This window comes from Vigna unguiculata, chromosome 6, assembly GCF_037176805.1.
Source record: "Vigna unguiculata cultivar grain cowpea cultivar isolate G323 ecotype 2 chromosome 6, ASM3717680v1, whole genome shotgun sequence".
Lineage (NCBI taxonomy): Eukaryota > Viridiplantae > Streptophyta > Magnoliopsida > Fabales > Fabaceae > Vigna > Vigna unguiculata.
In genome coordinates, this window is record NC_140797.1 from 43667461 (window position 1) to 43681312 (window position 13852).

The 13852-nt window shown below is 28.1% G+C and overlaps 1 protein-coding gene and 1 long non-coding RNA gene across 2 annotated transcripts; one reads left to right on the forward strand and one right to left on the reverse strand.

Annotated features, from left to right (window-relative positions):
• Positions 1–3455: 3455 nt before the first annotated feature.
• Positions 3456–5810, forward strand: LOC146885910 (uncharacterized). The gene is made up of 2 exons (XR_014995473.1): positions 3456–5206; positions 5431–5810. It is a non-coding gene; the product is annotated as an uncharacterized LOC146885910 (long non-coding RNA).
• Positions 5811–10754: 4944 nt separating this feature from the next.
• LOC114189264 (protein S40-6-like) lies at positions 10755–12648 on the reverse strand. The gene is made up of 2 exons (XM_028077995.2): positions 12306–12648; positions 10755–12176 (listed from the first exon to the last, which is right to left on the reverse strand). The coding sequence occupies exon 2, from the start codon at positions 11669–11671 to the stop codon at positions 11159–11161; it is 513 nt and encodes a 170-aa protein (XP_027933796.2). The 5' UTR covers positions 11672–12176; positions 12306–12648; the 3' UTR covers positions 10755–11158.
• Between the last annotated feature and the right edge of the window lie 1204 nt (positions 12649–13852).

Consider the following 13852-nt stretch of genomic DNA (forward strand, 5'->3'; position numbering starts at 1 on the left):
CAATACACAAAATAAAAATACTAATGTTTTTGTATTAGTATAAATATTATATTTTATATCGGTTATTTTTTACCTATTATAGTATTTAGTTAAATTTTAACGATAAAAAAGTGAATAACATATTACATCAGTTAATCATTGATATAAAATATATTTTTATTACATTGGCTAACTATACAACTCAATGTGAAATCATTGTAAAAATAACACAAAAATTGATTCCAATTACATCGATTCTTGAAATAATTGATATTACATGTGGTATATGGACATATAACATTAGTTCCTAGTAATAACTGATGTAGTATGTCATATGAGAGAGATACTACATTGGTTATTGCTGAGAATCGATGTTATATGTTCATCAAACCACATATAACTAGAAATAACAAATAAATTTGCCTTTGTAGGTATTGTCCGAATTCGTCTCTGTTTTGACAGAGAATCCCCGCATTAACTGGGTATATGAGTATAAGTATGAGAAATCCTCAACTTTTTCAATTGGTATTGGATATGAGGATGTACATATCCCCGCCATAATACATGTCCCCGTAATATCTCCGCCCTCATTTAAATTATTAAAATATTCACAATTAATTAAGTAACTATATATATATATATATATACTTTCTATTTTTTATTTATTCTAATTATTTGGATTGTCATGAAACTCATTCATATCTCTAATATATTTTTCATCTTATATAACCTTTATGTTAAAATGATGTATGTTAATTAAAAAAAATTTATGTCTCACATTTGAATATTTCTATTATTTTTTAATAATTTTATTTATTATATATTTTCCTTTCACATGAGAATGTTTAATACTATCAATTTAAGTATTTAATAGTATAAACATTTCATTTACTAGGTAATATTAAAAAAATATATTATTTACTTATTATTATTCATTTTTGTTTCATTTGAATAACTCTTTTGTTTCGCTAAAATAATTTTCATTCTTTCTCAACCATTGAGTATATATGTTGATATTTGAAAAATTTGCTTAGATCTCTAAAGTATTTTTGATCTTATCATGCCCTTAATTATACATTTGTTTTTCTTTGTGCGATTTCTTTCACTACTGTCTCAAATTGTTTCTAAGACACACATTTGTAATTTTTTTAATATTTTTATTTGCTGTTTATTTTCATCTTGTAAAATATTATTTCAATATATTTTATCTAATTATTTTCTAACTCATTATCAATCATAATGTAATTTTTTCACTATAATTGTATAAATAACTTTTATTTACTACAATATAAAAATTTAATGTAATTGTCGTGAATATTTTTTTATAACATCGAACATAAATTGGAGTTCAAAAGATACAAGATCTATGTCAAAAAATTTATTATTATGTTTATTATTTGTTCTTTGCGTCATTTTGATAAAGTGATGTATTATAACTTTTATTAGTTTATAAAAAGGAGATTCATTACAATTTTAAAAAATTGAAGTAAACAAACATTTAAAATATACTTTAATTTGAATATTTGTTTTCCTTTTATATTTTTTTAAAAATATTTTTAAATTGATTCTCATGAAATTTTATTTGGTATTCTAATCTAAAATATAAACAATTATAATTTATTTCAAAGTATTTGATATCAAAGAAACAATTCTCCTCTTAATATTGAATATTTGATAATATTATATTTCCTTTACCATAATTTTTTATTATTTTATAAAAATGAATTAAAATTATTATTGAAGTAGTAAGAAAACGGGTATGGGTATAGGTACGAGATTATACCCGTTACCCGGTAAGGATGGAAATGAGACAAAAGTTTGATATCCATTGAATTTGGATATGAGAATGAAGGTGAATTTTTTCTACAAGAATTTGTATGGGATAGCGAAACCTGTCCCGCGTCCTCCCGTTGTCATTCCTACGTATAACATAATTAATTAATATAACAAATGTTATATGTGGGTTTTTTTAAAATATAATATACATTTTTACATAAATTTCAACATGTAATTAATCAAAAATCCAGATTAGACAGAAAAACATTATATAGTGCTCACAAACACCAAAAATTGTTCAAAAAAATATATTATAACTAACATATTAATTAACAAAATAGAAACAAGACCAAAGATCTATAATTACAAAACCACTGAAGCACAATACCAAACATCTAAACAATGACTAAATTCCACATGAACTAAAACACAATACCAAACAACTACCCAATGTCTAAATATCACTAAAGACAATATGAATATGTTAGATGTTTCTCATTCTTAAAAAAGAATTTGGCCCACTCCTTACGGATTTATTCAATTATGTTAGTGTTCAATATGTTCTCATCTTGGAATATCTAAAATACAAAAGAAATATTATTTTTAATAATAGCATATGGAACATAAGTAATTAATTTTTATGTGTCTATTTAAATCGACTTAATACATGCTCCCAAGAGTCAACAATATAAATATGAACTATTGCCTACATTCAATGCATGACATAATAAACAGGTTCATAATTTTCATGTTGCCTATTGCACTAAAATATAATATTTGAAAAGTTAATTGATTTGAAAAGTAAAACATAAATATTTGAATAGTTTGATTTAAGTACTAAATATCTTAGGATAAATCCAACACATATTGTGTGATGATAAAATGGATTTACTGTGTAAGACATACATTAATAATATTAAAAAGAAATGTCATTATTAGTGATTTAATAAATCACATGAAGTAAAATAACATTGCACATTGGAATTATGTCATACCCTTTTACCACAACTTTTAGGTAAACACTCGCTTTTTATCTAATGAACAACTTTTAGGTAATTTTTTAACATATAATTTTGCAAGAGTTTAGTGATGAAATATGCCTTCAAGCTCGCTCTATTGTTACAGAATTATCATATTCGGAAAGGATAATTATTTGATGTTGGGAGGTAAAAGTTTTGAGATGACGATTCTACTTTATAATTGGGTTTGCTCCAGATTATCGTACAATGATTTGATCCTCCCTCTTCCAACCTTAATGTAATCTCAACAAACAACCATGGTATCATCACAGTTTACAACGAAATTTGGCTAAAACAAAGTTAAAAAGTGGTAAAGAAACAAAGCGTTAAAGTTATTTTTAATTAGTCCAATTTTTAAATAAAATTAAATGATTTCTTCTTTTGTTTTATACTAAGCATCATAATTAAGGCTTTGGTTTCTACGTGAGAGTCCAAATTGTCTCCACAAATTTCGATCGTTAGCCTAATTACATGAAAGAGACATTGTTTTTGTTGGAAGTTCCATACAGTAAATCTACTGTATATAACTTAAATGTAAGTTATACGTTTAAGGTGTTATTTATAAATGGATACAAACTTGAATCTTCTTAACCGTTTGAATTGAGAAAATGAGAGAAAATGAGAAGTACTATTGAGGCACACGTTTTTAAAGTAAAAGGTTATACAGAATGTGGGGAGCAATAAATATGGCGATGAAAACAGAAATGTTAACCACATGCATGGATTTGTTTGTGATGAAATTAAGATAAAAGCATAATTTGGATGATTGGTTTGTGAAAGATGAAAGAAAACTTGTGTTGTGCGTACCAATCTGGCCCTCATTTATGGGCATTGCTCGCGGAGAGACTACAGGCAACTTGTGACAGATGAGGTCCCAGGCATGCATGGGAACTAATTAACACTATGTCTGCCGTTGTTCTACCACCAAAGGGAATTTATGTGAAACTCTGTGGGACCACAATTATATCAAATGAGTAATGTTTAACAACCCCCTTCAACTAATTATTTTTTTTTCCTTACTTCTATCTATCTCTTTTTCTTTTTCCCTTTTCTAAAATGCCTCAACCATCTGCATATCAATTTCTGCTCCAATACCACTATACCTGCTTCAAATCATAATAATAACTTTCCGCTCTATGTATCCAAGAAACTAGACAAGGAACAACCATATTATGAATTCCTTTACAACATGTTAGTGCCATTAAGTAGATGGTTACGATGTATCAACATCGTTATACTGTTGCTTTCTCCGTAATCTGTTCCTATTTCTCATGTTTACATGTCTACACTTTTAGTATCCAACATTACACACTACTGTTTTTCCTTAAATATCGCCAGTGAATTAGTTTTGGGGAATTCTCATTTTAAATTCTGGAGAAAGAAAGCACAAAATGAGAAGATAAAAGGAAATAAAGGAAATGCTGCGTGAATGATGTATATACTTTCATGCGAGCTTCCTTTTTATGGATTTACGCCGAAAGACTGTGTCTTTTTTAACCAACTCCACTTACAGGTATCTCTGCCTTTGAATGTGGAAGAAAGTGGTGACCTGTTTCATGGATATTCATGAATGCAGGCTTTGCACATATAAAGCCTATCACAAACCCAATTTTCTTCCAATGCAAAATCCCTAACACAACACACCAACCACACTTTTTTTTGAAAAGTATTTGAATTTGAAATGCATGTGATTGGTAGCAGACCCAACCCAACTATCTATCCTGTGAGTTCATAAATATGAAAACCTTGAAGCTAAACTCAACATCTTGCCTCACTGCATCTTCTCTGATAAATATTAGTAATTCAAAATATGGCTTTATCCAATTGGTTTGGTTTGCTCACAATTTAATGTGCCCTCTTCCCATTCGTTGTTGGGTTGTTGGCAAATTTAATGCCACTATATTTAAGGCTCTGCATTTGTGTCTCTGCCTAGGTCCCTCCTGTCTCATCCATTAAATTTTAAGAATCTCACAGGACAACACACTTACTCCTATGCCTCCTTCATCACTTTCTATTTTTCTTTTCTTCATACCCCCCACTCACGTTAATCACTACTTCTTATGCCCTTTTCCTTCTTCTTTATCTCTGTTCTTTCTGCTCACTCATGCATATGCACGTTCAGCTTAAGTTACCGTGTGGGGTGTAAGTTTTCTTTCTAACTCAGATACATGTTTCATTAACGAGTTTAAGGTTGTTTTGTTTCTTCAGACAGAAAGTGCAGCAACTTGATGACTCTCTACGATATTGGTGTCTCAAACATATAATTAAGGGCCTGAGATATTGGTACGGTTCAATCAGAAGGCAGTGCTTTATGATTCTAAAGCTCTCTTTGTTTGATTGAGCCGTGCCAATATCACATGTAACTCTCACCCTCGCTTCAACCAATCGGCATGCACCACAATATCCAAGCTTTTTTCACTTCCTTCTGTCCGGTATTCTTCTCTAATTCAAATTCAGTTTTCATCTTACTATCTCAGATGATCACTAATTAATGGTATGTTAAGGTCAATACGAGGTGAAATTCTAATTTTAGTTAAATAACAATACAGAAAACAGTTAAAGAAGTGTGGCTATGTTTTATCTTTTGTGTGTATTGTATGCAGATGAAGGTAAGCAAAAAGTGAATACCAGTAGCTGATGTTTTTTGTTTTCGCAGATGTCTCGGGATCTTGTAACTTGGTGTAGGAAGCAACCATGGTTCGATCATAATCCATCTTAAGGATGTTTTTTGAACATGTCTGAGAAGTAATGAATTTGTTGCAGTGGGATGAGAAAAAAATGAAATTGGTAAGGTAGCTGGAATTGGTTTTGATATTGCTCTTTTCTTTTTTTTGGGTGGTAGGGACTTAATTAACGTGACCAAGATAAATCTATCTTTCACGTTTAGTTTGCTTCTATTTAAAGATTCATCTCTTTTTTGACAATCTAGTATTATAGTAGGTGTGTCTAGGTGACAAGATCCGAGCTTTCTCTTCCTTTTATTATTATTATCAAAGCACTTTCCAGGTAATATATGTTTTTGGAAATATTTCTCTATCAGAAGCTTCCTTAATTAAAACTATTGTAATTTGGTGCTCCAAAATACATCACTTTATAACTGATTTTGTTTCTTACTATGATAAATATTCTAGTTTCACTTATGCAAAACACACAACTTCAATAATAATAAAAAAAAATACTAGCATTACATTTTCTAACATTTTATTTTCTCTTTAAATTCATGTTTTTTTTTTTTAATTCAGTAGTTTGACTCGTTGAAAGAAGAACAAGACTTTCACATTTAATGAGATCCATGTAAAATTCAAGTGCATAAGGGAAGGTGCGTAACATGAGTTCAAAATGTAAAAGAAAAAATTACTGTGTGGAAAATGTTTCTTATTTAGTTTAATTAATTGTGTTTACAATATTTTTGTGGTGATACTTTTAAACTTCATTTTCTTTTACTAAAGAAGTTATTTAACATGGATATGTTTTTTTCTTTTTTACTTTTATAATAACTATTTTACATACATATTACAAATTTTTTTAATTAGTTGACAGAGTAAACTTTTTTACTATTGATGTGTCTATAATCTAATGTTTTTCTTCGACATTTTACTTAGAGTTGACAAAAATGAGTCAACTTCATCTCCTAACTCATCTGAATCCAAACCGAAAAAGGTCTACAAGATCAACCGGTCCACTTTAAAAAGCCCATGTTTTAAAAGTATAAAATAAGAATAGTGAATGGTTATTTTAAATTGTTTTTTTCTTTTGGGGTTTAACATAAGTTTTTCTTCTTCTTTTTTAGAAAAAGTGAATTTAGATCTTAAAACATATTTTTATTGAGTACATATATCAAATTATTTAATACATATTGAATTTGAAAAATTATTGACTTTAAACATTACATAACTTAATGTAAGGCTTTTGTACTGTGAAAAATATTTCTTTTTTGTTTTCTATTTTTAAATTTAAAAATTGTGTAATTCTGAACATTGGTTGTGTATAAAAAAACTTTTTTATTTTATTTTTTAAAACACCTTTTTTTCTGAACTGATCAATGTAATTGTAAATTTTATTTTAACTAATTTATCATTTTAAAAAAATAATTACTAACTATTTATACTGTTAAAATTTTAATATATTTATTGAGAAAAAAATATGAATAAATGTTAAATGATGTAATAATAAATTAAAAATATTAAATAAAGTGATGTTCTTGAACACTAATTTGGGAACACCATTAATTTTTTCACTTTTTTTGTCCTAAATAGTAGTTGTTGAATTAAAATAATAAAATTATATAAATATTTCTTAAAGTTTATCAATTTAAGAGTATGAGGCTAGTCTGGTACAAAACTGGTGATAGATAACATACTTTTCCTTTTCCCAAAGCACACTCAACTGTGGGCTACTCCCCTATAAGCCTTCTCTCAAAAAAAGATGGGTTAGTCATAGCTATGGCTTGTGGATCAAATTCACATACCTACTTTTCATCTTATCTTTTTTTGATTAAAAAAATAAATAAAATCAAATGAACTGTATTTTGTAATTACAAGTAAAATAAAAAATAAAATTAGTGAAAGCAAATATTTACTTTTTTTATTCTTATTATTGTATTTTTTTTAATATATAGAGTAAGTACTTTAGTATCTAACAATAATTATTAGCTTATGAGAAAAGATTTTGGGTTCTTCTACGTACAGATAATTGGATAAGGTTGAGTACTGAGAGTTTTATAATATATTTAAATAATTAAAACCTCCTCTGTCAATTAGTTCGAGATTTGATTTGTGGTAATGTTATTTTGAATACAACATAAGTTATATATTAAGAGGAAAATCTTCCTTTAATGTCTCAAATGTTTGTGATAATGTTTCTAGCAATGAATAATTTATATTAATACTATAACTAACAAAATTATTGTGGCTAAAAAAAAAATTAGTAGTTAGGTCATTCTAATTTTGTTGGTACTATTAGTGAGATTAAATGTGCTACGAAGGTTCTTTATGTTTGGCTTGATTGATGGTGTAAGAAGAGATTAGCCTAAGGTTCCATCTTGAACTGTCTGTGTGATGATAAAAGGCACAAGTCTTGTCATTGGGTCTAAATATGTAGGAAATGAGAACATGAGAGAGTAACAATATGAAAAGCTAAACAAGGAAATATGGAGATAATGCAAGTTGTGCTGTATAAAGGACCCATTAATTGAAACATACATGAAGCATTCCTTAGAGATTCATTAAATCTATTGGACAAATACTCAAATAATGGCTCAAAAAGAGTTTTTTTTTTCAAGAAGTGTTAGACCGATGAAAAACAGGACCTTCAAGGTGTATGATATATTGCCACACTCAGCCATATCATAAAATTTTTAAGCCACCGGAAAGTCATGAAATTTATTCTCACCCAAACATTGCAAAAGGTTTGCAACCTTCAAAATAGTACCAAAAAACAAAGATGCTCTTAAATACTAGAAGGTTATGTGAAAATGACTAAAGCATTGTCCCTGTGTCCATCAACTAATAAGGTTTCTGCATGTTTGTGTTTTCTTTGAAAACATATAAGTGTTCAAACACTAGTTCCGTTTCTTGCAAAGACTTTTGTGTGTGTTTGCTCGAACAAGGGTGGTAGTGCTAGAGAATTGATACTTGAGGTTAAGTGTGTAACTAGCTTGAAGAGGTAACATAAGATTCATTGATTTAATTCTAACTAACAACAGATAAAAAAGACATAACATTTCATTAGAATGTAAATGTTTTAACTCTAATATATAGAATGTCTTAAATGCAAATGGTTCAGATGAAAATTTGTGAGGAGGGTTTTTTTTTTTTTTTTGAGTTGAGAATGAGCATCTAGATATAAGTTGTCTTTGTTGAAACCTAGGGTGGTCACCTTGCTGATTTTGAATATCCTAGAAGGCTACAACAGTTACAACAAGACAATGTAGGCTCAATCATGCGTGCTTATTTAAGTTTGAGATGTAACTCAAATTGTGTGATTCAAGTATTTCCATAAGAATCCCACACTGAAGAAAAAGCATATGTAACTGTGTATTGGTTTGTTGAAAACGTCATACAAATGTTGAATCATTTGTTGTCCATGTCTGAATTTCTAAAAATAATGAAAACATCGTTCGTCGGCGCCACATGTCTTTTAAACAGAAAAAATAATCATGTAGTTTAAAGTAAATTATTACAATAATACAAACTCAACATCTCTTCTTATTTACCATTAGTAAAATAAAAATGCCAACTTATCAAATAAGATAAAAAAAATAACATTTACAATATATGTGTCCATACATATTTTAGTGTAGCACCTTGATAAGAGAAATATAAAAAAAAAGTAATTTATTTTACATAACCTTGTGAGAAGTCAAATAAAAATGTTGAATCATTTGTATTACATCTGAATTAATAAAATTATATATATATATATATATATATATATATATATATATATATATATATATTACAAAAATGGGAAAAAATATGAGACTACTATTTTTAATTTTATTAATAATTTAAAAATCATAATGCATGATTTTTTATTTAAAAAATATATTTATAAGTAATAAAAATATATCCTTATGTCAATGCCAAACTAGAAAAAGATGATTATATTTTGCTTTACAATAGAATTATATTTTATTATTTATTAATCGAAAAGTAATAAAATTAATTCAATATTTTTATTTAGTTTTTTATCGGAATATGTTGAAGGAGATTAAAAAGAAAACATATTATATTTCTTCTTTTCAAAGTTCGAGAAAACGTAATAAAAAATCTACAGAAATTAAGTTGGGATGTCCTCCAAAGTAAAAAGTAAGGGATTTGGTGATTGTGTAGAAGAACATATACAAAATAATTGATTTATTAGTTAGATTTTATAAAAATAACTTATTTTTATTTGGTTACAGTTATCAAAAGTTTTAAAGTTATTAATACTATGATCTCCACGGGACAATTGTTTTCATTCTAATTAGTTTTGTCCCGACATAAAATTTAAATAAGATGAATGCAATGTTTTTAGAATAGATAAAAGAAGAAATAATTAAAACTAATTTTATTTTTTTACAGAGTTGATAATGAAAAATTACATTTTTAAATAATATTTTCTTAACATAATAGCAAAATTCAATTTTAAAGATAACTTAAACGTGCTAAAATTCTCAAAACATAACCCCTGAATCTTAAGGATTTGTGTTAATAAAAAACAATTTTCTATTTTTGTCACGTAAAAAATGTAGCAAAATATTAATTTACAGATAAAATAAAATATTAAAAAAATATATGTCATAAAAGATTACTAAATAGAATGCAATACAAAAATTTCCTATAGAAAGAGAATAATAACAGAAACTTAAAAAGAAGTACACAACTACTAAAAGAATTTCAAACATATTTCACTATTAATTTATTCTAAATTGTTAGTATAATGATATTTAGGAAAAAGCTTTGGAACTAATATTTGGGTCGACCATAGTCCTAAATATAGGTTTAGAGGACTGCCAGATCAGAAAATCCACCGATGTGGAACTTTATTTAGTTCTAACAAATTTGACAAAAGTAGCAGAGTTAAATTTCAATTTAATCGTTGTAGTCAGAAAGCGGTGTGATACAATTCGAAAGGTAATTTAGACATGCATGACAAAAATGAAATATCTACTATTCTTGTTTTTTTTTCAACTTCTAACTTTGTTTGAAAACTATCGCTAGCGTAGAAATTTAAAACTCACTGATGTATTAATTGGTTGAAAGAATTAAAATAATCGGAAAAGGGCACAGAAATTTGTAATTAATCTGTGATTTTGAAAATGCTGCTTATTTCAAACTTTTAGATGTCCATTTTGTGATTCCTGAATTTCAAAATCTCACTGTTTGTTCTATGAACTTTAGTTGGAAAAGACTACATTAGAACAGTTCAGAGTCTAAAACAGATACATTATAAATCCAAGAATGAAACAATAAACAATGAGAAGTAACAACTCTTCCATTTATAAGGTGTATCCCACATTAGCCTAAAACCAAAAACTCATTAAAAATCCACACAAAACTTTCAGAGGCTGCCATGCTCACTTCCACTCATTCTTTTGCTTTCCCTATAAATCTTTCCTTTTCCCAGAAAGCTTTAGAACAAGAAACGAATACAAACAAGACAGCTCTGGCTTCATGTAGAGCGATTCCTCTTGCAGAAAAGGACACCCTATTCCGTACCAATAAAGTATTTAATACTGAGAATGATCAAAACAAAAGAAAGAAAAAACGATTGCATGATAACTTAATCTAACAATAATAGAAGATTTGACGATGGTAGAGCCACTAATGACACCAAAATTTGAAGCTTATATGATGAGACATGGTTGAAGAAGACTGTGGTGACAACTTCACTAACAGCAACTACTCTATGAAGCCAGTTTTGGCCAAAATAGCATTCCTCACCTTGCTAAGATCTCTCCCTTTCAGGGTTCTCCCCATCCCTTCACACACAGAGAAAGATGAAATCTGGCTTCTTGCAAGCTTCCTTGCAATCCATTCATGTGGAGGCACCATTTCATCATCTTCATCGTCACCACCTTTGCTGCATGCACCATCATCATCCATTGACCCTTTCTCGCAACTCTTCCCATAAATTTTAGACCAGTCAGGGATATCCATGGGTTCTGAGGAAGCTTTCAACAATGGAGGAGCATCAGAAGAAGGTGGTGGAGTAATGGACTTAGCCCTTGGAATCTTTCTTGTGGTAGCAGGTAAACGCCATGCAGAAGAAGAAGCAAAAGATTCCTTGCATGCCCTTGTGGTATTTTGGGCAGAATCATCTTCATCAAAATCTTTGTCCCCCATTGCTCCTCCTCTATCACCAGCAGCAGCAGCAGCACAAGTTTGATTGAGAAAAACACCTAGATCTGCCATTGTTGTTAGGTGTGGCACAGTGTGGCACCCCTAGAAGGATGAGGTGTTTGAGAAACACAGAAAGGAGTGTAAGAAGAGTGATGGCAAAGTTACCTTTTTGAGTATATATAGAGATGGATAAGTGAGACTTCTCCAGCTAAGGGTTGTAATGAGATAAAATGAACTTTTTTGTGGTCTTGGGAATCAAAAAGGCAGAAAGGTGTAAGGGAATAACATCAGGAATCTACTTGCTTTTGTTTCAATACCCCCAAAAGGAACTACAACTTTTCAAAAAAACAAAAAACTCACAAATGTTAAAAACCAACCGGTACAAAGGAAGAAGCCTTGAAAATCCGAGTCCAGAATCAGAGAGAATAGTACATTATTATTTTTTTCAAGACATGGGGTGGCAGAAAAAGCCAACAAAAGCAGCAAATTTATGTGTACACCTGTAAGCGTGTATTGTTGTTTGGTCCAGAAAAGAAGAGCATGAATCTCCATTAGTTTACATAAAATCATGAATTACCTGCAAATGATCAAATTAAGGTGATTAAGTGAAAGAGTCCAAAATCTTTTGTTATCTTTTTGTAAAAGCTGCAACTGCATCTTGATTTGAAGATGTGGTAAGGGAGTATTGGGTGTTATGTAACCGTACCTTGTGAATCATCAACCTTATCCTCAACTCTGTAACAAAGCTCATTCATTGATTAACACATGCAGAACTTCCCTCCATCTCAACCATTTTGGCTCTCTCTTTTCATTGGATGGGTGTTAGGGACTTCTTACCAGACTTGTTCATTTTCAATTTTTTCAAAAAATTTGGACTTTTTACTAACTTATTCTCTGATTTCATATCAACTGTGTAAACTAATAACAACAAACTAAAAATAAAGACATAATTCCAACGCTCCACACTCAGTCCAATCAACTTTTATTTAAGATTTTGGATTCGTATAGTTTGAACTAGTAAAGTAATGGAGAGAAGGTGAAAAATAGATGGAGAGTTCTCGGATGAAATGAAACAAATAAAATAAATGAAAAGTGAAAATTTAAATATTAAACAAATCTACATATTTTAATTTATTGATTCAAAACATTTAAACAAGCACAAGTTTGTCTATATTATCATTGTATTTTAACATATAACTAACATGTAAGAAAAATTTATAAATAATGATATATTTCATATTTGAGTTAATGAGTAAGTGGGAAAAACCTGTATTTAAGTTTATATTTTTAATTTAAATCTTAAACTTTTCTCTCATCTTTAAACATTTATTTTTTACCAAAAGTATTTTTTAAAAAATGATTGAAAGAGCAATTAAAAGTGGTCCTTTAAATTTGAGCTGGTGACCTCTACAGATCTATGATTCCTTATTATGTAGCTTTAATGTCGACATTAGAGGAGGCAATCAGCAACTTCCATGATAACTTGGTACTTGTTAAATTAATGGACTCTCAAAAAAGGAGGGACAAGTAACATGTACATAGTTCTTACAAATAAAAAAATAAAAAAAATAATAATTACGATCAAAATAATGATGATAAATATTTAAATGATAAAAATACTTATTATTATTTATAATAGAAAATTTACTTACTTGAAGTTATATAAAATGATATTGCTGTTTTTTTTTTTAATTTTAAAGTAAACATTTTTATCTCTCATATATTCAATATAATTAACTTATATTCTCTAAAATAAAGATTATATATTTTATCCTTTTTAATAAACAATAGTCATCTCTTCTTGTATTTTTAATAACAAATCATTTTTTTTTTTGTAATTTAAAAAGATGATTTATAATTCTTTTTAATTTTTATAATGTATGTTCGAATTTTAATAAATTTATTAAAAGTAAATACAAATAAACGCCATTTATTAAAAATATAAAAATTAAATACTTTCTTAAAAGTTAAAAGAAATAAACATTATTTTATTAAAATTATAATATGCGTATACTTAAAAAAATAATAATAAAAGTATACAAATGTACCACCGTCACACGCTTACCTTATAAAATTGATTGTGATGTTAACATTGTCATTGCTGTGTTATGATCACTTGTATATAAAATTTAATACTTTCATCTATAATTGGATTTTATATATATATATATATATATATATATATATATATATATATATAAAGTAGATATTGACATATAATTTAGAATAATATACTCAAAAAATATATATTTA

What these genes read in the sequence shown, in the direction of transcription:
- LOC114189264 (XM_028077995.2), bottom strand. Translation starts at nt 11,671, where the DNA reads ATGGCAGATCTAGGTGTTTTTCTCAATCAAACTTGTGCTGCTGCTGCT.